The sequence below is a fragment of the Leucoraja erinacea genome, chromosome 13 (assembly GCF_028641065.1).
Source record: "Leucoraja erinacea ecotype New England chromosome 13, Leri_hhj_1, whole genome shotgun sequence".
Lineage (NCBI taxonomy): Eukaryota > Metazoa > Chordata > Chondrichthyes > Rajiformes > Rajidae > Leucoraja > Leucoraja erinaceus.
The window spans coordinates 10,667,252-10,694,400 of record NC_073389.1 but is presented as its reverse complement, the minus strand read 5'-3'; the positions used below and the strand labels follow the sequence as shown (position 1 = coordinate 10,694,400).

General features: G+C 38.0%; 1 protein-coding gene across 1 annotated transcript in view; it reads left to right on the top strand.

Moving 5' to 3' along the window:
- ccdc191 (coiled-coil domain containing 191) overlaps positions 1–27,149 on the top strand; it is a 34,281-nt gene that overhangs the window by 4,159 nt on the left and 2,973 nt on the right. Inside the window, exons 2-14 of the mRNA XM_055644427.1 lie at positions 2,484–2,522; positions 2,613–2,754; positions 7,688–7,843; positions 9,061–9,239; positions 9,535–9,758; positions 10,498–10,657; positions 11,544–11,734; positions 15,432–15,672; positions 16,815–17,314; positions 19,538–19,623; positions 20,594–20,676; positions 21,971–22,072; positions 25,994–26,137. Coding sequence (XP_055500402.1) covers positions 2,484–2,522; positions 2,613–2,754; positions 7,688–7,843; positions 9,061–9,239; positions 9,535–9,758; positions 10,498–10,657; positions 11,544–11,734; positions 15,432–15,672; positions 16,815–17,314; positions 19,538–19,623; positions 20,594–20,676; positions 21,971–22,072; positions 25,994–26,137 — 2,247 coding nt within the window. The remainder of the gene's footprint in view (positions 1–2,483; positions 2,523–2,612; positions 2,755–7,687; positions 7,844–9,060; positions 9,240–9,534; positions 9,759–10,497; positions 10,658–11,543; positions 11,735–15,431; positions 15,673–16,814; positions 17,315–19,537; positions 19,624–20,593; positions 20,677–21,970; positions 22,073–25,993; positions 26,138–27,149) is intronic.

Here is a 27,149-nt window from a genome sequence, read left to right as displayed (position 1 = left end):
CCACAAAGGCAATGTTACAAAATGGTACAAAAAATGATGATCTACCTTTTCCTGGAGCCCCGTCCCCTTTGATCTCTCATTTTCACACCTCGCCCTTCAATATCTCTTGTCACCCTCTCCCCTAACTCTCAGTCTAAAGAAGGGTCTCGACCCATAACATCACCCATTCCTTCTATCCAGAGATGCTGCCTGTCCCGCCGAGTTACTCCAGCATTTAGTGTCATTCTTTGGTGTAAAACAATCATCTGCAGTTCCTTCCTATACAAAAAGTACTCATCCCTTCTTTGTCCGGTGTGCCCCAACCCCTCCCCCTCCCCCGCCCCCCCCGCCGGGTTCCCCTTTGTTCTCAGCGGTGTCCCCACCACGCCTGATGGCTGTTGGGACTATGCTGTTTCTGAACCTGGACGTGACAGTTTTCAGGCTCCTACATCGTCTTCCCGATGGCAGGAATTTAAAAGTGTGTAGAACTGCAGGAAGTTGTCTAAGGATAAGGCAGCACATTTTTAAAACTGAGGTGAAAACTTCACATCCACATGAAGTTCAATGGTATTTCATTGTCGTATGTACTTTGGTACAGTGACATTTTTTACATTGTTCAATAACAATCCTACTATACATGGGCATAATCATATTGGAGTACAAGTGTAAAAATAGTAGATTACACTGAGGCAGTGCACAAAAGTTGCTGCATTTCCGGCACCACCATGTATACTTCATGTTAAAAGCTATTAAAAATATAGAATCTTTAGTTGGCCATAAAGAGCCTTTGTACAGGCAGCGGTTGGAGCTGCGGGGGTTGGCCTGGCCTAGCGATGGTGTCGATGTCTGCTGCTGCTCCATCACTGCAGGCCACATCTGGTCTGTGCTCTTGGCCTTTTGGAGTGGTGCCTAATCCAGTTGAGTCCCAGGCATCCACAGGGTCTCCAGCAGCCCACTCCACCAATACGTCGCCCAATGAGCATACCGTCTGTTGCCTGATATGCCCACTACTCCACCTCCGTGCCCTGGGGCCCCTCACGCTGTCTACTCCCAGAGTCCGGAAGAATGGGACACGAGCCCCCAGCCCGTTTTCTGTCAATATTCTTTTCCTCTGTCTACTGCCGCTGCCGTCTTGGCTTCTTGATGGAGTAACATAGACGCGAGGTGATCTGCTAATCTACCGCTCATTTGACCAACTGTCTCCTACACATGGCCGTCATCATCTCCACATGGCAGTTGGGCCTTGGAAATGTGATATTCTCAGAACTTGAATATTATTGTATTATATGCTGTAAATCCGTAACAGACATGTAAAGAAATTAAAATTCTAGCAAAAATCTGAGTCTTTATGGAGAAGATCAGTTGCTAGTTGGTACATTGGTGTATCATAATCAGCAGCATCATCATACTCCTCAGATTGTAACCAATAAGCAACTCTGTACAACTTGTTTTTCCTCAACTTCTCAATTTTGGCATTGTAAACTACAAGTTGTTGCTCTTCAAACCACGCGTGACATGCCTTTCTGCCCACTACTTTCCCATTAAGAATGTACTGTAGATCATCACATCATTTAATCAAATCAATTACATTCATCTATTCAATTAAATTCATCTAAATTCAATTACTAGATCTAAACATCTATCCATTTTTTAAGAAAAGGCTAACATGTTTAAATAGCCTAAGTATCCCAATGCAAATAACAAACTGATCCCATTCACACAAGAATTCACAATATAACATGATTTTTAAATCTCACTTTGTCATGAATTTATATGCCAAATTGAAGGAATTTAATGTTTAATTCCCATAAATTAATCCAGAAACATCCACTCTCAAGATAATCAAAATCATTATTTTTTGCACAATACATCTAACTAAAACTGTACTGTGGATATTTAGTATGAAAATATTGATCATGAACAGACTATAACACAAAATATAGATGATTTAGATGTTCTTATGACATGATTGTGCAAACAAATAATGAATTTGATTGTCTTGAGAGTGGATGTTTCTGGAATGTGATCGATTGGAATGTTGCCGTAGCCATAAATTTTAAGCCCATATCGGCAGGCAAGACACGGCCGATTTGTATGTGGGCCTAAATAACCTTTTTTCGCATCATAAGATTAAAATGAAGCCACACCAAAAAGCAAGATAATATGTTAACTAAACCTTTTGGTTTGTCCTGATATTGTGATCCGTGATGTTGAAGGCGTTAAAAGTCGCGTTTAACTTCTATGCAGCGATGCAATCGTCCAGCACTTTTTTTTCATATATACTGCATATGTGAATATACTTCTAATCTGGATATTATTTACTTAAGTGTCAAATATCAGTATATTTCTAAAATATTATACATTTTATTCTAAATAGTCCCAGATAAATTACAAATTAAGCTAAATTTGATTACAAAATGCTCAAATATATTTGATTGGCAGTGCATAATGCACTATCTGTTAAATTATTTTTCAGTTAACAATGCTATTATTGTTATCAACAGCAAAACCTGGATTATGATGATATCCAAGACTGGATGAAAGTAAGTATGAACAACTGAATTCATGATTGTCTTGCTGTAGATTTGAATATAGATTGTACTGTTATTTGAATGTTTATTACTTTTTAATAGAGAGTTGAAAAAGCGTCTGACTGTGCTGTTGCAGAGGTGTTTCCTTCGAAAAAGTTAAATGCAAATCCAAAAGTCAGTGGCTATGTTATGACAATGGAGACAGTTGATCAGCTTCATGATCACGATGATGCCTATGCTGAAGGTAAGATTCCCATTGATTGTATGGTATCTTGATGATTCTCTCGCCACAGGGATAAATCACAGAAAGTGTGATAATTTTGTAAAGTTTTTCTTGCAGCCCCCCTTTTACCTGTAACGTGGGATTGTGCTTAATACAATATACAATACAATTTATTTGTTGTCATTTGAACCCAGAGGTTCAAACGAAATTTGGTTTATGCAGTCATACAAACAAGAAGAAGACACAACACAATTTACACGAACATCCATCACAGTGAATCTCCTCCTCAAAGGCAAGATCAAGTTACTTAAGAGTGAAGAGTGTTTAATTGTCAAATATACCAATTAGAGAACAATGAAATTCTTACTTGCTGCAGCTTAACCACCCCCTGTAAACGCAATAAAAAATATTATATGTACCATAAATTGATACTAGGGAATCATGATTCAATTCAATTCAATTCAATTCAACTTTAATGTCATCGCACAAATACAAGTATCAGTACAACGAAATGCAGTTTTGCGTCAGTCCGTAGTAGTTGTACATAAAGAAAAACAAAAAAAAAATAGAAAGAGGGAAGATACAGAATAATCAGGAGTAATACAGAATGATTAAACAAAGGGGACGGAGGGACCAGAGAAATTTATCGTCAGGACTCCGAGTTCAGCAGTGTGATTGTGTTGTTATAGAAGCTTTTCCTCATCCTACTAGTACGTGACCTGAGATCATAGTTCTGAGTTTAGTGTTCAATAGTGGATAGTTGCTGGAAAGAAGCTGTCTTGAGCTAGAGGTCATGATTTGCAGGCTCCTGTACCACCTTCCTGATGATAGTAGCAAAATGAGAGTGTGGCCAGCGTGCTGTGGATCTTGGATGATATTGTTAAACTGAGTTATTTTGTCATTCTAAAGTCAACTTGACTCAAACACTTGTATCTGTTGAAATCGATTCTTTATTCAGCTGAGACTAGTCTCTGAACATTCCAACAAAGAGCTGATGCTCTGGTGCAGGTCCAGAGAGGAGTAACTTTGATAGAACTCTGGCGTTTATTAGATATTTCAGATACAGAGGGTATGACAAGCTAGTAACCAATCATCAAGTCATCAAGTTTATTCGTCACATACACATACGAGATGTGCAGTGAAATGAAAAGTGGCAATGCTCACAGACTTTGTGCAAAAAGACAAACAAACAAACAACCAAACAAAATACAAACTGAGTCCTTCTGGTGATTTACAACATCAGTCACTTGATCCCCCTTCTCTAGCTTCATTACAACCTTCGTTTGCCTGTGGTATAACTTTGCTTATTTTATTTCAACACAGCAAAACCCCAGTAGGCTCAATTATCAAAGACCACTCCTCAAAATATAAGATACATATGTAATACAATGATCACACAAGTCATACACACTTTCCATACCAAGAAGAAATATATTTCTATAAATCTAAACAAAGTCTAATGTTTACATTCCTACTAAGACAATATATTTCATAAATAGTTTGACTACAATTTTACATAGTTTACAATACAATTACATATGTATTTAAAACATTAATTACATGAGTTTTGCCGAATTACAGTTTCTAAGTTCAAAACCCACACAAACCAAGCATACATGGGTCGTAAATCTGTCAACTTAATTAATAAATGTTTGGTGCAAGGATACAACTCAATTTTAATTTGTAGCCCCTTTCCTGTTATTGGAAGCTGGATTTCCAATCTCATGTACAAGGCAGAACACAAGGGAGATTTACAATTCAAACCATTACATCAGAATTACATCAGCTGCTTCGCTTTTCTATAAACAAATCCATGAATCTAATTCTCTTCCTCTCCAAGCAACTACTCTCCTTCACACACATCCCATACCTTATCCCAATCTCATTATAATTTAACATAGCCAAGGCTAACTGCAGGGTCTATTATCTCTCAGCCTTGAATTCTGTCTCAAAGTCAGCATAACCCTCACAGCTCAAGAATGTGCCATAGAGAAAGAGCAGATGACCTCTGGCCGAAGAAGAGGCCCCCATTCAGCTATCCATCCTTCAACACAAAGTTATATCAAATACAATTTCCTCCAGTGTTATAATTGCCTCAAAGCAATAAACTAAGCTAAGCAGGTTCAGATTCAGGCCTCCATCTTTGATTCATCGTTCCCTGTGTGTATGTTTCATTGTACTTTACTTCATTAGGAGACATATTTCTGAAAACCTTAAGCTTTTCTTTTGCAAATTACCTAGCATATAAAAGTCACTATCCGAGCGGTTCTATTATATAATATTTCCTCAATATTAGCTGCCTTCTAGAGGCAGCGCCTTCTATAGATCCTTTATTTTAGTTTAGTTTATTGCCACGTTTATTAAGGTACAGTGAAAAACTCTTGCTGCGTGCTAACCAGTCAGCCGAAAGACATACATGATTACAATCGAGTCATCCATGGTGTACAGACACAGGATAAAGGGAATAACGTTTAGTGCAAGGTTAAGGCCAGTAAAGTTCAATTAAAAATATTCTCAGGGTCTTCAGATTCAGATTCAACTTTCATTGTCATTGTGCAGTGTACAGTACAGAGACAACGAAATGCAGTTAGCATCTCCCTGGAAGAGCAACATAGAATATGAGCAATAAATAAATCTATTTACATGCATACAGTCATAGTGTTTTTCCTGGTGGGAGGAGTGTCCAGGTTGGGTGATTGGCAATCACCGAGGTCTAGTGTTGAGTAGTGTGACAGCCGCAGGAAAGAAGCTGTTCCTGGACCTGCTGGTCCAGCAACGGAAAGACCTGTAGCGCCTCCCGGATAGTAGGAGCGTAAACAGTCCATGGTTGGGGTGAGAGCAGTCCTTGGCGATGCTGAGCGCCCTTCGCAGACAACGCTTGCTTTGGACAGACTCAATGGAGGGGAGTGAGGAACCGGTGATGCGTTGGGCAATTTTCACCACCCTCTACAGTGCTTTCCGGTCGGAGACAGAGCAGTTGCCATACCATACTGTGATCTAGTTGGTAAGGATGCTCTCGATGGTGCAGCGGTAGAAGTTCACCAGAATCTGAGGAGACAGATGGAACTTCTTCAGTCTCCTCAGGAAGAAGAGACACTGGTGAGCCTTCTTGACCAGTGTTGAGGCATTGTGGGTCCAAGAGAGGTCATCGGAGATGTTGACCACCAGGAACCTGAAGCTGGAAACACGTTCCAACTCCGTCCCGTTAATGATCTTCAGAGATAGATAGATAGATATTTCCTTCAGAGATAGATAGCAGCTCGTGGCTGCTCTATAGTTATTGATAGGCAGCATCACTGGAGGACATGGATAGGTAAAGTTGCAGGTCAAGACCCTTCCTCAGCCACTCTGTCTGGAACTGGGCCCTCGATCCAAGTGAGTCGATAGCCCTGGCCAGCTGATGGCCGGGGGAGAGTCAATGATAAATAGTCAATGGTTGCAGGCGGCTGGCGTGCAGGTAAAGGTTGGCATTGGCAGAGAAGGGGTGGGTGCAGGGGGTGGCGTGAGCAGCCATGGCTGTAAGTAAGTGGCCGAGGAGAAGGTGCCAGCCAGGGGTGTAAGCAAGTGGCAGGGGTGACGCGAGAAGCCAGTGAGTAAGCAAGTGGCTGGGAAGCGGTTGGAAGCCATTATTAGGCCCATCCGTGATATCCCATTTCGTTGTCTCCAATGCATTTCGTTGTCTCTGTACTGTACACTGACAATGACAATTAAAATTGAATCTGAATCCGATAACCAAATTTCATTCCAAAGAGTTCCATTAAAACAAAGGGTTTACATTTTGATCCCCTCATAAATTGTCGATGTATTGGGAATAGTTGAAGCCTGGGCTTTGATCCACCTGGTACCCCATTCAACCCAAATCTATTTTCCTGTCTGCCAATTTTCAGTCCATGTCAAAATATAACAACCAATTTCATACATGATTTTGTTCACTAATCTCTTTTGTGGGACTTCGTCAGACCTCCTGAAAGTCAAAATGGACTATACCCACAAGTTCAAGTTTCAAGTTTACATTTATTGTCACATGCACCAATTGGTACAATGAGGTTTGAGTTACCATACAGCCGTACTGGTTCTCCCTTATTTGTTCCACCAGTAATCTCCTCAGAAAACTCCAGTAAGTTTGTCAAACACAATTTTCCTTTCATTAACTATGTTAACAATGTTTAATTTAGAGATATAACACGGAAGCAGGCCCTTTGACCCACTGATACCATACTGACTATTGACACCCTTTCACACTAGTATTATGTTATTCTACTTTCTCATCCACTTACTACATATTAGGGGAATTATTAATTTGGCCAATATGTTTGCATGATTCTGGGATATGGGAGGAAACCAGAGAACCAGAAGGAAACCCACACAGGGAGAATGTGCAAACTCCATGCAGACAGCACCATGCCGTAGTATTGCAGTTAGTTCTTTTTTTTAAATAATATGGATATATTTCCCACCTTACATTCTGTGTACACCAATCCATAATCTATCGAATTTTGGAAGAAAACAACAAAGCCTCCACTGTTTACTACAAAATACACCATTGACATTTTAAAAACGACACATTTTGTATATGTTAAAATTGTTGAAATATTTTCATATCTTCACTGCATTCGGTGCAGATTTAAATAGTCATTAAAATTAATTTAAATGTGTTTATTGAGTTTTGGAAAATTCTATTTCAGTAACATTTTCTTGATTCATGTGGCTTGATTTTTCATTTGAATTATTGCCTTCATTCACACTTTCCAAATACATTTATGTTGAATAGAATTTGACGAATAAACGTTCCAATTACTAAAAATACTTTGATTATAATAAAGCAGTGTGTTCTGTGTTTTGGGTTTAAGTTGAGCATTTTTAATATCATGGGTAAATTACCTGTGGACAGAGCCATGGTAAAATTGTAAATGTAAAGCATCGAATGCCACTCACAAGTTTTCTTTTAATGTAGCTCATGAGTTACTAAATGAATGGATGAATTCTAAGCTAAGAATGGAATTAGAATATGAAGAGGATGGTGAACTGGATAACCATATGAAAAATTCAGAGGCAATTGCATACTCACCAGAGATGTTCTCCAAAATGCCTGAATATGAAAAATTTGATGGTGAGGGTTTATTTGTATAGTTTTGAACTTCATCTTCTCTGACTTAAAATGGAACTTGAAATTCTGAATGCTTTGTGCATATAAAATAGAAGATATATTTTTAGGTAACTTGTATCCCATTTTAATGTTTTCCTATTCTGTTTTGTTGGCACATTATTTGTTGTTATTGGCAAAAGGAAAGCCTTCAAAGGCAAAAGCAATATTAAATAAATTAACAAGTAGCGGCAGTTTACTATAATATCTAAATATGGGAAAAACAAGAAGCAAATATGATCAGGACGATTGTAAATGCAGAAGAAAAACGACTGAAAGGCAATGACTCATTCTGTTTTAAAATTGTATATCAATGAAATTAGGCACTCAGACCATTTTTAACCTTTAGGTTGATCACCATTCACAGTAATTAAAATCTTTTTTGTACGTTGCATAGAATAATTAGAAAAATAGTTGATGAAGCTAATTAGGAACTTCTTTACTGTAAGATTAACCCTAAAATTAAAAATAAGCATTGAAGCTGATTTATTGGTCATATATATATATATACACTGTTTATGAGAGGATGTTAACTTCTTAGTTATTCTTTTCATTGGATATAGAAAATATCTAAATTCTACAATGTTCACTTTTTCACTATTTTCTACAATAGATTCTACAATGTTCCCTATTTTCACTATTTTTTAAAACTAATTTTACAGCTTTTCATTTTTACTATGTGTAATAAACCACTTAATTTATTCATGGTGTAAATGTTCACCTTGCATTTAAAAAAAAAGAATTTGAATGACTAAAAGAAAATATCTCCAGAAGTCACTTTTTTGGTGAATGAATCAGAAAATGGAATGGACCAAGATTTAACCTGAATAAATACAGTGACATGTGAATTTGTCACTCCCGATGAGAATAATTTAACTATGCACATACAATTTTTAAAAATAAACCATCATAATAAGGTATTTTGAATAAACAATGGAGGGAAGAGGAGGAATAAGAGTAGCAGAGAGCAAATGATAGCAAATGTTCAATGGTTAATTCATTTTTAAAAAATAGAGCTCTGTGCAACGATGCCCAAAGCATTGACAACTGTGAGGAGACAATAAAATGATGCAGTAAAGCAAACACTAATATTTTTACTTTGTGAAAAAATTTGAAAACGGCTATTTATATATGAACAATTCTCCTGTCACTTCAACCAGTAAATTTTATTACATTGATTCTAGATTTGTACAATTATTTGGACCAAGAGAAAGAGAGCACCGCAGCACAGGCCTTCTTGCAGCAGCTCCTAGAAAAGAAAGTGGAGGAGTCTGGTATCCTTGATGACCTTGGCATAGATGAGGAAAGCCAACAGAAAAAACGCACAGACCCATGTTTGAGCATGGAGGCAAGACACCAACAAGTGTGTACCAGGTTGTCGGGAGACTCATCTAGTCCTAATTTTGCATTTTGTTTTAGCTTTACGACAAATTAAAATCCGTTGCCAATATGATATACGCGATGAGTAAATCAACTTCGTTATTGCACACAATTAAGGAATTAATTTGTGTACTTTGTATGAAACTGAATTTTTTTTTGCTGATTTGTCTTTGATTTCAGGTAGTTGTTTTAAGAATGGAATATCTTAATAAATATCACTTGAAGCTTCGTGAATCTGATCTTCAGAGGAATTAAATATGCTATTCTGTACCTTAAAGGTAAAGGAAAATCGTGTTAAAAGGCAGGCTCGGTTGGAGCAACAGAAGCAGGAGAAATCCATAAAGAAATTTGCTCATGCTAAAGCTCACCAACTGATTCAGGAGGAAAATAGACAAAAAGCTTTACAGGCCAAGAAAGAGGAAGAGCAAATTAAAAAAGAGATGGTGCTTTTACGGAAAGAAATGATGGACAAAAGATGCATCATGGAAGAAGCAAAGCGGCTGTAAGTAGGCAACCAACACCAGAAAATACTTTGTTTAATGTCTATAATTCTGCAGCAGAAAGAGTTTACTTCTGTCTACTCCTTGCATTCTCTTGATATCTTCTATCAGATCTGTTCGTAATCTCTTTTCAAAACGGCTTCTTCAGTCTATCCACATAACTAAAGACCTTCATTCCTGGTATTGTTTTCACAAAATCTTTTCTATATCCTCTCTACAAGTTTTACATTTTTCATAAGTTTTTACATTGCTTCACAAAAGTGTACCTCCATTAAAAGTCGAGTCAAAAGTCATATGTACCGGCAACAGAATAATGAAACTCTGCCAGCAGAAGCATTAAAGGCCTGCAAATACACAGATAATATATAATAAACAATTCAATAAATTAATAACCAAAGTACTAGTGCAAAATAATCCAATTCCTTAGTGCAACCAAAGACAGTCCATAGAAGTTCATAGTTGAGATTAGTATTGTACAATGTTCAAGAGCCTGATGGTTGTTGGGGGAAACAAGCTATTCTTTAACCTGGTGGTCATGGTTTTCGGACTCCTGTACCTTCTTCCGTATAATAGAAGTGAAATGAGAACTTGATGCACTCGTGACCCGTAGCTCAGTTACATCATGGCACCATTATAATAATTCTAGGTGACTGAAGATGTAAGTGTGTGTATTTATCTTGGGTTAGTGTCTTTACCATACATTCTTATATAGGTGATAATTTTGTGTATGTCCATTCACAGCGAACGAGAACATCAAAAAAAAGAGAAAAAACAGAAAATCTTGGTTCAGGAGAAAGCCAAGCAAGCACTCATAGAATTACAAAAGCTGCAAAACCAGGAACGTCGTGAGGTTTGGATAAAGCAGGAAAATGATGCCAGAATTAAAACTTGCCAGCTCCGGGTGAGTGAAAATCAGTCAACAACATTATGAAAGGGCAATACAATTTGGCTGTGCCAGATTGCCTATAGTCAAGTCGCATTATAGCAACATTATAATAATTCTCGGTAACTAAAGTTGTGAGTGTGTTTTCCACTTGGCTTGGTATCGCTACTGTACTTTCCTATATAGAACATTATCATTTTGCCTGAGACTAGTTGGGAATAAATTGGACTATACTGAGGCTACCTTTGTTTTACAAATTTCTTTGATGTGATGTCCTCTTTGTTCACATCAGCTAAGAGAAAGTTCAATATTTTCACACCAATGTATCCAAAACACTAGCTCTAGTTTTGGATACAAAATTAGGTAATGGTCACTTCGATTCTACGATTTTACTTTCCTAACCTCAGGGCTAAAAGATTTGTTTTTTCCCCCCAACAAAGAGTAGATCCATTCAGTTACTGTGTATATGTTGTCAGATTACTTCACTCGTTATAGGACAGTTACTGGAATTTGACTAAAACTACCTTCAGAAACTGAGCGCTAGTCAGGCTTCATTATTTACACATCACCCATTCAAGATGTACTTGGAATACAATTCCAAGCATTTGCGATGCAATATAATTAACTCAACTAATGGGAGTCCTTAATGTTTGAGACCCAACAATTAGTGCTGTAGATGTAAATTAGTCGAGTTGTCATTTTCACTTGATATATTCTTGGTGTGAGCCCAAATAGCATGACAAATCTTCTTATTCTTAATGCCATGCTATTTTTCACCTTGTACTGTACCATTCAATATCTTACTGGTCGATCTCCTTATCTAATCTAGTGATCTGATGACAGTTCTGTCATTTAAAAATCTGGTATAAATATCTGTGGACTAATATTTACCATTTGAAACTAGTGTTTGCAGAAACATTTTTCAATCTGGTATAAACTGGTTCTGGAACGCAGGATTAAAATGGGGAAAGCAAGGGCCTTGTTTGATTGGAAGAGCCAGCTCCGAATTTTCCAGGCCTGGAGAACGTACACATGGGAAAAGAAATTGGAGCAAGAGGTGCAACGAACTGAGATGGAACTACGGGAGGAAAAAAGGTAAGTGATACTTAGATATCCACAGTAAAATAAATGATATCTGTAGACACAATGTTATTTCTTCTTCAGTGGGTGTATAAGCACAAAGAATTTTCACAAAAGCTCAATAAAACAAAACTAATCATATATTTGTAGATTTTGTTAGCCCAGTTAATGTATGAGAGTCTACAAATCCTTAAGGATTATTTGCAACGCTTGAGATTTTCTTCTGACAAATTACATTTTGAAATGTTCCATGATATCGCCATTTTGTTATACTAGATAATTAAAAAAAACATGACTTTATTCTGTTTATAAATAGAATACTGTAGGAAAACTTTTTTTTTGGTGTATTTATCAACATACATAAAATTATAACATTACAATGTAATGTAAGAGCCTCTGCTTTTACAAGGCCTTCTCCGGGGCACAGTGGAAGGGTATTGCCTCCAGCGGACTCGGGATTGTTGAACAAATATTATTCCACAGTCACTTTGTACTGGACTGGGTATGGATCGTGTTCAAGTTCACATTTATTGCCACATGCACCAGTTAAGGTACAGTGGAATTTGACTTACCATGCAGCCAAACAAACAAAAGAGCACAATACACAATAGAATATAACATGAACATCCACCACAGTGGAATCAACATTCTTCACTGTGGTGGTGGAAGGCTACAACTTTGTCAGTCCTCCTCCTTTGTTCATCCGTGGTCGGGCCCATGAACCCTCCACAGTCGCCACTACAGATGGCCCGATGTACAGGCCCTCTCGTTGGGATGCTCGAAACTCCGATGTTGGGACGGATGGACACTCCGCGGCTTGGAGGTCCAGAATCGGCCTCTTCCTACCGGAGACCGGGACTTCACGATGTTATAGGCGGCAGGCTGGCGGTCGGACTGGGCCAGACTGTCTTGAACTGATAGAGATGGGAAGCTCTACCTGCTTGACATATGGCTACCATGAAATCTGTTTGATCAGAGTTTTATGTCATTGCCCAGATGCAAATATAGTGTAACCATGAACAGAGACCCAGTTTTCGAGTTTGATATCTGGTTTGGAGGGGATGATGGTGTTGAATGCCAAGAAGCTGATGAACAACAGCCCAATGCACGTCTTTTTCTTGTCCAAGTGGTCCAGTACAAAATGGAGAGCCTGGGAGATCACATCCCCTGTTGATCTATTGTGGCTGTAGGCATATTGTAGTGGGCCAGATCCTTGCTAAGATGGGAGTTGATATGCACCATAACCAACCTCTTAAAGCACTTCATCACCATGGATGTTAGTGCCACAAGTTGGTAGTCATTGTTGAGACCACATCTGGCATATGATGAACAGCATTAGCTTCCTTATTTAAAGAATGTTGCTATTGCATTGGTAGCAGTTCCATTTCTTAGACCAATACATGGTGGTCTTAAGAGGACAGGTTGGTCAGACTAGGCTTGTGTCTGCTGGAGTTTAGAAGAATGAGAGGGGACTTGATTAAAACGTGTATGATCCCAAGGAGTCTTATGAAAAGTACATTTATTCTTGTAGGAGAGTTTAGTTTAGAGATAGAACGAGGAAAGGGGCCCTTCGGCCCACCGAGTCCGCATCGACCAATGAAACCCGCACATTAACACTAACACGTAAACACGAAGGACAATTTTACACTTATACTAACCCAATTAACCTACAAACCTGCACATCATTGGAGTGTGGAAAGATTTTTCCACACAGAATGTGATGAATATCCACACGGAACCAGCTACCACACGGACAGACCCGGGTCTCCAGGCTGTAGGCAGCAACTCTACTGCTGCGACATCGTGCCGCCCAATTACATTGCTGTTTTAAAATAAAATCTATTTAAGACAAATGAGGTATTTGTCTTGAGGTTGCTTTCTTCCTTGGATGTGGGCAAAGGGTACAGGATTTGATAAGCAAAAGAGTTGCGGATTACTGTGGGAAGGTAAAAGGAGGATCATATTTTCTGACTGGAAATCCATTGCAAGTGGCGTACCACAGAAGTTCATGCTGGGACCTTTGTAATATATACAAATGATTTGAATGCAATGTAGGTAATATGTTGAATACGCTTTTAGATTTGTTAGAATTAAGCAAAGAATGTTGTCTTAGAATACAATTGGAAAGTTGGATGGAGCGGTGGCAGTTTAGCAGATGGAATTAAATCCAGAAAAGTGGGTAATGGATTTCAGAACATGCTCTGGTAGAGCAGGTAGGTGGACAGGAAGTATTGAAGTGGAGGACTGGGAGTAGTCCACCAGGAATTAGCCTGCTTGGTTAACAGGGGAGTGGTGTTTTTATGAGGTTTGCATACAGTACAAAGATGGAATAGTTGGTCAAAATCTTTTTCCCTGGATAGGGGTGGTTAAGAACCAGAGGGCACAGGTTTAAAAGTGAGAGTGGAGAAATTTAAAGAAGGTCTAAGTGGAATGTTTTTCCACACAGAATGTGATTAATATCTGGAACCAGCTACCAGAGGAGGTGTAGGAGGCGATACAATTACAGTTTAAAACAAATCTTTTGACAGGTATTTGAATAGGAAAGGGTACAGAGGGTTGCGGACCTGGTGAAGGTAAAAGGAATCATACTAGATAGGTTGGCATGGATGAGGCGAGTCAAAAGTTACTCTGCTGTTCGTTTCTATATTTCTACCGTGAAGTTGAATTCAGATCAGCCATGCTCTTTGAGCAGTGGAAAAGTCTGGAGGACTGAGTAGCCCATTCCTGCTGTTAATTTTTATGTTTGCATAGTACAAAGATTCCCATGACTAGGCCATTGATATGGGAAATTAATTGGAGTTTCAGGAAAAGTTGTTCAATGTGAGAATGAGTTCAGCCAGGTGAAGGAGTGTAGTGAAGGGACTACAGGACTAGTTGGGCCTGTATTCAATGAAGTAGTGAAGGTCCTTCTGGCCATTCTCGTATGGGATGGTGATGTGAGATTTGATGATCAAAATGACAATCCGCCAGTTAGAAGCAGAAACCCAACTGCCGAAGTGTCCAACAGCATCAGAGGTGTTATGGATCTGAGATTGGAGAAGGGGAGAATAGAATCAAGTTTGGAAAGAATAAGAACATTCTGAAATGATGTGCCCTTCTGCACAGTGAAACATAGGCCCAGTAAAACAGGCTTGTTTGTGGGATTGAGACTTTGGAGCTTTGTAGGAGGACATCCTGAGATGGAAGTCAGTGGCTGTTTGGTAGGTGGCCCGATTACAGTGCAGGGGGAGGAATGAGTAGGAGTTGGAGATCTAGTGTTCAGCCTCTCCAAGGTAGAGGTCAGTTTGCCAAAGAGCTGTGAAGTCCTAGTTTGTCAGTAGCTTTGGTGATAATATTGTGGCCGGTCCTTAGTGAGCAGAGTGCTCAATGATCAGAGGACGGGTGCCAATGGGGTTAGAGCAAGTACAGCAGAAAATTTAACTGCTGCAGGGCGAAGTTACGTGATTTACAGTCAGAGAAGCATTGCAAACAGAAGTGATGTTTCAAATGATCAAATAACCTGAATCAATGGTTTCTGGAGAGCAAACATAAGAGTTGGTTTCTTTCTGGTAGTTATACCAAACACTATCTAAATTGTGTTATGATATTGTCAGAAAAATTCATTGGCGGTAATGTGACATTTTTGTATGGATACATTCAGTTTTTTTTGTTTCTATAATAATATTCAATAGTTATGAAGTGAATACAATTAAAGCTCCCTCTCTCTGCATAGAAAGAAACAACTTGCAATAGAATGTAACCGGAAACATAGGCTCAGATACTGCTTTACAAATTGGCTATTATGGTGCAAAGCTGAGAAAGAAAAGAGAGCATTGGAGGCGCAAAAAGAGGAGACAAAACAAAAAATGGCAGCATTATTGGATTCTGCCTCTTCTGTGAAATTGTCAACAGTTTCCAACGGAGCTTCAAGATTTGTATGTGACGTGCAGCAAGTTGTTCCAGCTAAAAATGCAGTAAGTGGGGCTGAAATAGTTATTTGTATTTTAAAGGATTCAAAGTATTTTAGCACAAATTGGACTGTACCCATAGTGCTTCTTTTAAAAATTGAAGTAGAACTACAATTAAATAGCTGTCTGATAAAAAATAATTCACTACAATTCATTATACATCTACTTAAATGGAAAGTTTGTATTAGATTGCATGTAACAATCTGAATAGATCTTGAGCCAAAATGTTTACAATTTAATGGATATAAATACTCCACAACCAACACTTAAACCTCTTGTGTCAAAACATGGTTTTCATTATTGCCAATAAGAACTAGTGTACCTATAATTAGCTCTAGTGTCACCAAGCACAATTGATGACCAGTGTTCTGTGTTTTCTTCATTATTTAGTTCCATGTTAGATATATTGAACAATATTTATCTCTCAGCAAAAGATTCAAAATTATGTTCATATCAATTTCATTCAATTTGATTCTCCTTCTCAATGCTTTGAGGTCATAGAGTGATTACTTGCCATTAACAAACCAACTACTCTGAAAATTGTCGATTTAAAACAAATTCACAAGAACACAAGGAAATAGGACCAGGACTATCAGACCCTTCAAGCCTGCACCACCATTTATTTGATTATGGCTGAATTATTTGGTTTTCTGTGCTATTTCTCCATATCCATCTTTTTCACAATCGATGAAATCTCCATTTACAAGTATTTAAAATGGAGATGAGCCAGAGAAGTCCAGAGATTCGCCAGTCGCTGTGATTCCTTTGAATTTTCTTCCCCATAGAACTGTTGAGCTGGAGTCATTAAATATATTCATGGCAGAGATTGAGAGACATTTAAACAATGACGATATCAAGGGGTAAGGGCAGAAGGTGATAAAGTGATCAGCCACGTGGCTCAAGAGCCATTTGGCTTACTGTTACACTTATGTATTTGTCTTTGCCATGTAAGAACATAAGAACTTGCGTCAGGGTGTTTTATTTATTATGATTATTAATTATAATTTATCTTGATTTTGAAATTAGTCGATTTTAAGAACTGGATAGAATTTAAAAAATAAACCACTCCTTAAAAAAGTGTATATGATTGAGCATATTAAATTGATTGTAGATGTTTACATTTTACATATTTAAAAAAAAATTCTCAGGTGGTGGTGATGAAGAAACAGGATTCTTCTCCAACTGGTTCTTCGCTGATGACAGATGACAGCAAAACCCATCAACTTATAGCTGCAAGACCAAAATTTGCTTGGCAGGTTACTCGTAAGCATGCAACATTAAAAGCAGAGGATATAATGCTTGTGCAAAATGAAAGTAAGATCTCAGATGGGGACCAAGATCCCAATTCTGGTATTGCGGGGAAGACAAACCTGCACGTTTTGGGCAACTTTAAACATCGTCATGTGTTTCAGCAGCAGCTCATTGAGGATCAAAAGAAGCAACTTCAGGAAAAGCAGAAAATAATTGAAGAGCTTCAGGAGAAGCAACAATTAACAATCCTGCAACAAGATGCCAAACTGGCTTCTGCAATAACGACAGCAATTGTTAGTGCAACACAAAAGATGCGACTTGAGCCTAATCCTCATGGTACAAAACCAACTGGAAATGTGCAACTTGAAATGAAAGATGCTGCTGCACATACGTTCAGGTAATGTTACACTTATCTTCATTTATTGTGATTTAAGAATTAAAACGCAAATGGTATTGTGGAATTTGTGTTTGGATAATAAAGTTAGCATTAGTAATGATCATGAAACTACCAGATTGTCATAAAATCCCATCTGGTTTGTTGAAATCTGGTGAGAGAAAAGTTGCCATCCTTGCCCATACTGGTCAATGAGGGACTTGTACAGTGCCCTCCACAATGTTTAGAACAAAGACCCATCATTTATTTATTTGCCTCTGTATTCCACAATTTGAGATTTGTAATAGAAAAAAAAAAACACATGTGGTTAAAGTGCACATTGTAAGATTTTAAGAAAGGTCATTTTTACACATTTTGGATTCACCATGTAGAAATTTCAGCAGTGTTTATATATAGTTCCCCCATTTCAGGGTACCATAATGTCTGGGACACAGTAATGTCTTGTAAATGAAAGTAGTCATGTTTAGTATATTGTTGCATATCCTTTGCATGTAATGACTGCTTGAAGTCTGCAATTCATGGACATCACCAGTTGCTGGGTGTCCTCTCTGGTGATGCTCTGCACGGCCTGTATTGCAGCCATCTTCAGCTTGTGCTTGTTTTGGGGGCTAATACCCTTCAGTTTTCTTTTCAGCATATAAAAGTGGATCAGGTGATAGACTTGGCCACTCGAGAATTGACCATTTTTTAGCTTTGAAAAACTCCTTTGTTGCTTTAGCAGTATGTTTGGGATCATTATCTTGCTGTAGAATTAACTGCCAGCCAATGGGTTTTAAGGCATTTGTTTGAACTTGAGCAGATAGGATGTGTCTAGACACTTCATAATTCATTATGCTACTACCATTAACAGTTATATCATCAATGAAGATAAGTGAGCCAGTACCTTCAGCAGCCACACATGCCCAGGCCATAACACCTCATCATCGTGTTTCACAGATGTGGTATGCTTTGGATCTTGGGCAGGTTCTGCTCTCCTCCATACTTTGCCCTTGCCATCACTCTGATATGTTAATCTTCGTCTCATCTGTCCACAAGACCATTTTCTAGAACTATGGTTGCTCTTTTAAGTATTTCTTGGCAAACTGTAACCTGGCCATCCTATTTTTGCAGCTAACCAGTGGTTGCATCTTGCAGTGTAGCCTCTGTTCAGTTCAGTGTATTTCTGTTCATGAAGTCTTCTGCAGACAGTGGTCATTGACAAATCCACACCTGAAGAGTGTTTCTGATCTGTCGGACAGGTGTTTGGAGATTTTTCTTTATTATAGAGAGAAGTCTTCTGTCATCAGCTGTGAAGGTCTTCCTTGGCCTGCCAGTCCCTTTGTAATTAGTAAGCTCACTGATGCTCTCTTTCTTCTTATTGATGGTCCAAACAGTTGATTTTCATAAGGCTAAGGTTTGGCTGATGTCTCTAACAGTTTTATTCTTGGTTCTCAGTCTCATAATGGCTTCTTTGACTTTCATTGGCACAATTTTGGCCCTCATGTTGATAAACAGCAATAAAAGTTTCCAAAGGTGATGGAAAGACTGGAGGAAAGATTAGCTGCTGGGAGCTCTCTTATACCTGCATTAAGGAAGCAATTAAACACACCTGAGCAATTACAAACACCTGTGAAGCCATATGTCCCAAACATTATGGTGCCCTGAAATGGGGGGACTATGTATAAACACAGCTGTAATTTTTACATGGTGAAACCAATATGTATAAAAGTGGCCTTTAATAAAATCTGACAATGTGCACTTTAACCACATATGATTTTTTTTTTTCGATTACAAATCTCAAATTGTGGAGTACAGAGGCAAATAAATAAATGATGGGTTTAAGAAGGAACTGCAGATGCTGGAAAATCGAAGGTAGACAAAAGTACTGGAGAAACTCAGCGGGTGCAGCAGCATCTATGGAGCGAAGGAAATAGGCAACGTTTTGGGCCGAAACCCTTCTTCAGACCAATAAATAATGGGTCTTTGTCCCAGACATTATGGAGGACACTAAGTGTTTTGTCATTCCTCCATTGTCACTGGTGTAAATCCTATAGCTCGTACAATGTGTGTAAGTATTTGATCATTGCAGTTCAAGAAGGTGGTTTACTACAAATAAATAACCATATCGGAATATTTGGCCTTTTTCTAACTTCCTGAACATTTATTCAGATTTCAGAAAGCATTTGAGGAGAATTGTACATGTAAATAGTGAGATGGGCAATGTCATCAGACTTTATTCTCCCCTAGGTCAATTGTTCCATCATCAGCTGAGGAAACCAGTTGTTGCACAACTGGTACCAATAACATGATTTCACCTCACCCAATCGTCAAAGGTATGCTTTTTAATGCTGGTTGTTTAGTGTTTTATTTAACTTGACTATATTATTGCTCTCTCTCTCTCTCTACATAGCTGAGACCACAATTTTGACACAATCAACCCTTTTGTTTTCTGTTTTCTTAATGTGTTATACTTCGGGTTATTAAATTGACCAATTCCAAACTAGGAACAGCACAGATTTTCTATGTATAAACAAGTGTACGGCACTGTATGGTGTATGTCAGTTTTAATCATCAGTCATAGTGTCACAGTACAATACACGTTAGTTCCACTCTACCACTAGTGTGACTACGTAATATAGGAAGTGAGTGTTAATATGAAGTGTTCAATAGGGTGGAGTTAGTGGTAGTACATTACTCTGATTGATTCACATGCAATAACCAATCTACACTGTGAATTAGTGAACATTTCAATTAAAGTTGATATCCATATCATGAGACTAAATAGAAGAGTAAAACTACTTTAGTTTCTACCCTTCAGTGCTGTACAACAACAGATGTACGACAATGTCAGCAGACATTGAGCTTTATATCTTATTTGATTTGGTTATTGAGGGTGCTTGTTTGAATAATCTATTCATGCATCATTTTTTCATCTGCAATAAAGTGCCCATTTGTACAATATGCCAATTAAATTTAAATATATATGTACACAAGCAAAGTTTAAAAATATCTCATCAACAAGTGGAGTTAGGATCTGTGCTGATGCAAAGGGTAGTGTGTGGACTGATCAGGCATATGCACCATATTGTATGATTTCTTTGTAATTCTAATTCTGGATTTGTTTGACTAAGACTTAATAATACTGCACACTAAATTAGTGATGTTTTCATACATCTTCCTAGTAAACGTGTATAAACCCAAACTGTATTGAATTAAATGACCAATTATAATTGTTGACCACTGAATGACTTGTGCAAAGCTATCCATTTGTTTGCTATCTCTCAATGTGGAATATTATCTCAGCAATGGAGGAACGAGCAAAGCAGCGCATGGCAAGAAGAAAAGAATTGGAAGAGATCAAAAGAAAAAAGGAAAAAGATAAACTTGTAAGTTTAGACTATTTTATTTTCCTGTTTTCTTTAATAATGTATCCAATGGTATTAAAACATTGATAATTTACATGACAGTGATTGTAATTGACATTTAATGGAGACAAGATTGCCTAAAATAAAAGTACCCTATTTTTGAATATTTACAAGCAGTTGTATTTGAGCAAATAATTTGATTTGTACCACTGGCACCAAGAAGGGCATCTACCATATGAATGAAAAGACACATAATAAAAAACAAACTAAATTAGACTAAAAATTCCACTACAAGTTCCATTTACATTAACCTAGAGCACTTTCCCCCCCCCCCCCCCACCAAAAAAGCTTGCTTTATTCTTCATAAACACAAGCCCATTTAAATGGTAAATGCACTTAAATTTGAATCTCTGTTACAATCATGAAGTAACCATAAACAATAGTCTCTGGTTCAGTGAGCGTGAAGAGTAGCACTTTGATTTCATCATATGACACTGTGATGTTTAGAATATGAACTTGTTGGAAAGCATCAAATGGTCTTTGGAAGTTTAGCATTTTTGTTCTCCCATTAAGGTACTAGATTGTAGCCCATCCTAATTGCAAATGGAGCTAGTAAAAGTAAAGTTGCTGAAGTAATAAATATAGTATTCTTGCTTGTAAACTAAAATATGGTAGGTTTAAGCCTTGTCCTGAGCATACGAGTACAAATTTCATGGCAGAGGTCAGTGCCGTTTTAAAAGAATGTTGCACCATTTTGGGATGAAATATTAAAAAGAGGTTCAGTTTGCCCTGTGGAGGAGATACGAGATCACAAAGAGTCAGGGAGATATTTAGTGAAGTTATTCTATTTAACCCTTAAGCAAATTATCTCATTATTGTGTATTTTATAAGTGTTTGCTCTATGCAAATTGGAACACTTCCCATATTACAACAATGACTACAATTCAAAAATACACAATAAACCTTTTTTTATAATTGCCCTGGAACAGTGAATGGTGTATATGTGCATCAAGAAAATGTCGCACTCTATGATTTAAAATGCTTATCTTCTTGTTGCATTTAATAAAAACTGACCAGGTAGAATATAAGCATTTTAAGTGTTAGACCTCCCAACTTATCCCTCAGATTCTCCTTTGGAGATGATTGTGGTCCTTGGATTTCCCTCTCAATAGTATTTTGAGCTTAAAAAAACCCAATACAAGTGACAACAAATAAAGATCTAATTGTTCATCTCAAAATTGAAATTCAACATGAAAAGTAATTTACTTGAGTTGTAATGGATTGTGTGGTGACAGAATATTTTCCGTTGCTCAAGGCGCACCTAAGAGCAAAGGAGGAAGAGCGTCAAATGCAGCAGGAAGCTGAGAAACAGGCATTGTTAGAAAAGAAGCGCGAGGAGAAAAGATTACAGAGACAGGTTTGAATTTGCAAATAACTGCTTAATGTGTTGCAACAAGTCCTTTGCAATTTGCTAAAGTTTTGAAATTGTTTACAAATGTATTTTATGAAATATATAAATAATTTTACTTAAACATCATAAATCCCAATTAAAATGTTTTTATTAATAATTACTGAAATTATGCATATAATTGAAAGGCAGGAGCAGTGTTTTACTTTAGTAAAGGTTGAATATACTTTGTAAGGAGGATAAAGCAATTCTGAATTGGAAGAAATGTGCTATTGTACTTTGATATTTGACATGAAATCTGCAGGTAATGGTTTCCTACTGTTGTCACAATATTTTATGGAGTTATTTTAATTCACAAAGTGTTCAGTTTGTAGCTGCAGGTTTGATCATAAGTCATCTGGAGCACAGTGGTTTATCAATGTGGGACACACTGGTGCCTACAAACTCTGAAAGACATAGATAAGTGCTGCCTGGCTTTATGCTCATTCCGTTCACCATAGACCTGACCAAACTGGGGGCAAAGATCACATGAACCGCTAAGGCATGGAAGGCTACAGACCAGTACTGCTGAATAGGATTAGTACAGATGCAAAATTGGATGGATAAGATGGGCTGAATGGTCCCTGTTTCTTGTGAATTATTAAACATGATTCATAATGTTCATAAAAATGATTTTAACGTAATATTAAAGATTTTGAGATCCCGCTTTGCTTATTGCTCTATGCAGTAAGGTATCTAAACAAATTCCATAATAATAGCACTGAAAGTGTCTGGTAATTCAATAATGATTACATTAAAACCAATTAATTGTTTAGACTAATTCCGTAATGATACTCCAATGTAAAATCATAATCTATATGCCAATGTACTTAAGTAATGTACCATTGAAATATTGACTGCATCAATAGAAAGATTTTAGATCAGTTCCTATAACTTGCAGGCTACCTAATGTTACTCCACTTTTTGGAAAAAAGGGGGAAAAGAGAAAACATGAATTTACAGCACCCGGCCTGACAGCAGTAGCTGGAAAAATATGTCCACCATTTAAGATGTAACAACAGAGTATAAAGTGTCGACAGGATCAATCAAAGTCAGCATAGAAAACCACTTCTGCAAAAACACACTTTCTTGAGAGTATAAATAGAACATTAAATGTGTCGAACCAGTGGATGTGGTGTATTTGGACTTTCAGACGATTTTAGATAAGGGTCCACATTTGAGATTCATGTGGTAAATGTAACCACATTGGATGTGGCATAATGTGCTGATATGTAAAGAGAACTGATTGGCAGAAGGAAACCAAATGGGAATAAAATAATATTCTGTGAATGGTAAGCAGTGACTTACGAGGCACCGTGGGTTTCAGTGCTTGGAACCCAGCTATTCACAATACTTATGAAATAATTTAGAAGAAGGAATGAAATATCTCCAGATATACAAACAACCTGGGTGGGAATATGAGCTGTGAGGAGGATGCAGGCTCGAAACGTTGCCTATTTCCTTCGCTCCATAGATGCATTGCACCCACTGAGTTTCTCCAGCTTTTTTGTGTACCTACGTATGAGGCTTTTCATTTTGGGACGTCTAACAAGGGCAGGATCTACACAGTGAATGGCAGGGCTCTGGGGAGTGTTGTAGAGCAGAGGGATCTAGGAGTGCAGGTGCATAGTAGCTTGCAAGTAGCGTCACATGTCGATGGGGCGGGATGAGGCTTTTAGCACATTGACCTTCATCAGTCAGAGTTCTGAGTATAAAAGTTGGAAGGTTATATTACAGTTTACAAGACATTAGTGAGGCTGCATTAAAGTATCATGTTCAGTTTTAGTCACCTTGGTATAGGAAAGATGTTGGGGCATGTTAGTCAGCTTGGGCAAGTTGGGCCAAAGTGTCTGCTTCCACACTGTATGGCCTTATGCAGGAAGGATGTTTGTGATGGTCCAAAACCCAGGATCACAGCCTAAGGTTATTAGATCAATTAGAGTCATAGTTACATTGCATGGAAACAGGCCCTTTGGCCTAACTCATCCATGCTGACAAAGATGCCCATTCAAATCTAGTCCTATTTGCTTGCATTTGGCCCATATCCTCTAAGCATTTCCTATCCATGAACCTGACAAGGTGCCCTTTAAATTCTGTTGCAGGACCTGTCTCATCTACCTCCTATGGCAGCATGTTTATTATACCCCCACTATCTGAGTGAAAAAGTTGGCCCTCAGGTTCCTATTAAATCTTACCACTCTGATTTCCCTATGCTGGGTAGAAGACTGTACATTCACCTGTCTATTCTGTCATAATTTTATACACCTCAATTAGCTCGTCCCTCAGCCTCCTGCGCTCCAAGGATTAAAGTCTTAGACTGCACAACCTCTCCTTGTAGCTCAACTCCGCGCAACATTCTCGTAAATCTTCTCTGCACTCTTCCCAGTTTAATGACATTCTTCCTGTAGCAGGGTGACTAAACCTGAACACAGTAATGAAACGTGATCTCACCAATGTCTTGTACAACTGTAAAATAACATCCCAATGGCAATACTTGAATACCCTGTCTGATGAAGGCCAATGTACCAAAAGCCACCCTATCTACCTGTGACACCACTTTCAGGGTACTATATACCTGTACTCCTAGATTCCTCTGCTCCCCAACATTCCCCAGTGCCCTGCCATTCAATGTGACGGTCCTGCCTTGGTTTGACTTCCCAACCAATTTATCTACTTTAAACTTCATTAGCCATTTCTTAGCCCATGTCCACAGCTGATTTAAGAGCATGCTGTAAATTTTGATACAACTGGTTTAAACTGAAACATTTCTGTTTAAAGTAATTAATATTTCTAAAAGAGCAGAGAAGACCTTTGGCTTCAAGTAACTGGTAACAGGGCAATTGGCGTGATCGTGCATGTGTATGTATGAAAACCTTTCCAAACTGAGCCAAATTGGTTAAAAGCTTGCATTTTAATTTGGATAAAGAGTCAATTGAATTGGTTCCAAAGATTGTGGCGGGGAATCAGGTTGTCACGGGTGTAATTCACTTGCACTTTATGCACCATTTGATTCAATCCAGATAAAACTGCAGCTCACGTGAGAATACATTGTACATTTTCAGTATTTTAAACTGTTGGTGGTATTGCATTTGAAATACAATTTATTTAATAGAATTGATATTCTGTAAATGCAGTTAAAATGATGGCTTGAATTGTCCTCTAGACAGTCTGTGCTAGTCTCTGTTACATTTACCTTTTTACAGGTGTGTTGCTTCTGGTTGTCCTGGAAGGATTTTCCATTATTTGTCAATGACGATTTAAAATAGAGGTGCAAAGAAAAAATAACTGGCTTCACTTATCTTTTCCTTTGAGGGTGGTAACACCATACAAATGAATACATTTATTACAGACGCATCAGCTGCATTGCATAAAACTTGAGGATGCAAATATAAAGTTCATCCAGTCCCCAGCTCAGTACAATAAGGAACCATGGTTTGACTTTGATCATCAGCCTGTTGTATATTGCTACAATGCACTGCGTAGAGATTGACATGCAAGGTGCAGCAAGCCATATGTTACTTGCAGAACCACTGGCCAACCACCAGTGAAATCTGGCCTAAAACGGTAGCTGTCCAAAAGTGTGCCTTCAGTCTTGTGCCGTTCAGTGGTCCACAGCGCCCTTTGAACAGAAAATTTATGTTTCTGAGCCTGCAAAACAACTTTCTTTGAAGTTAGCAGCAAGTGTCACCTGTTGTCCCCTGAGTGTTTTATTATATAGCACACATACACCCACATTAAAAAAAACAGCAATAGTAAGTCCTAGTTATAATAATAACCTAGTTAAAATATTCAAACGCTGCTTTGGTTTAAAAATATCAATATTGTATGCAAATAATGCAATGCAAGTTATGCACATGAAAAACTGAGTATCTTATCCTAATGCCATTTCAGAAAGAAACTGAGAAGCAACTAAGATTGGAAAAACAAGGTCAAATGCTGTCTGCTGCAGAAAAACACTATCAGGATTTTCTTTTGAATAAACGAGGCCTTCAGCCCTGGCGAAAGGTTATAGAAATCTCCAAACAAAACATGAAGGTAACTTTAAGTAACACCCTGGAAGCATGAAGGGTAAAGTTGTGGAAAGACTGCAGTCTGAAAGATGGCCTGAGCAGAATAATCCAAATTACCATATGGTATGGAAAAAATTGTATTTTGAATAAATTGTGGGCCAATGAGAACATCTATAATTTTCAGGTTGATAGCAAAGTTCTATTTCATTCGAATGATCTACTCAACTTTCATGAGTAGAGAACTGACTCAACTTGACAGAGGTTTGGCGGTGGTGGTGCTGGATGGAGTGTTTTTACTATGAGCCAAGTAAGTCATCCATTCAACATGCTTTAATTTTGTGTGACGGTTGTATAATGCATCAGTGGAACAGACATAAAATTATAATGTTGGAAACATTTGTGTGGGTTTTCCTCGTGATGGATGCTGGCTTAACGGCTGTTTATTTCCTGCATCATCCGCGTTTCAGCCTTTGCCTCTGTATTACTTACATTTAGATTTAATAATTTGCATCACTGTAACCTGGATCTTCAGTTTATGTGACATTGCAATTCTGGAGGGGGGGGGGGGGGGGAAGCAGGATGAGGAAAATATTGTTTGCCAAAATTTAATTTTTTTTCTTTTGGCTGCATCACCAATTCAAAATTCTTGACTTGGGATTTCGTCTGGTTGGTTAGTCTGCTCTACCAGGCTGTTTGAGAAACATGAAGCAAGCAAGTTATAACATTAAGTAATACATTGCTTTCTTGGCGGTTAGAGGAGCTCTTAAAAAAAAAGTCCTTTCTAAACTTTGATTTTAAGAGATCAGGATGAGGAAGGAGAATGTGAGCAAATAGGATTAGCATAAACAAAGTGGGGTGTAAACACCCACTTCTGTGTTGCATGTTTGTATGAATGAAAATGTTACTTGCCTAAATACAAGCTGCATTCAGCTGTGCCTTTGGAGACACTTTTCTGAATTACAATACAATTTATTGTCATTTGAGCCTCAGTGACGCTCAAATGAAATTCTGTTTGACATACCAATTTCCTAGACATA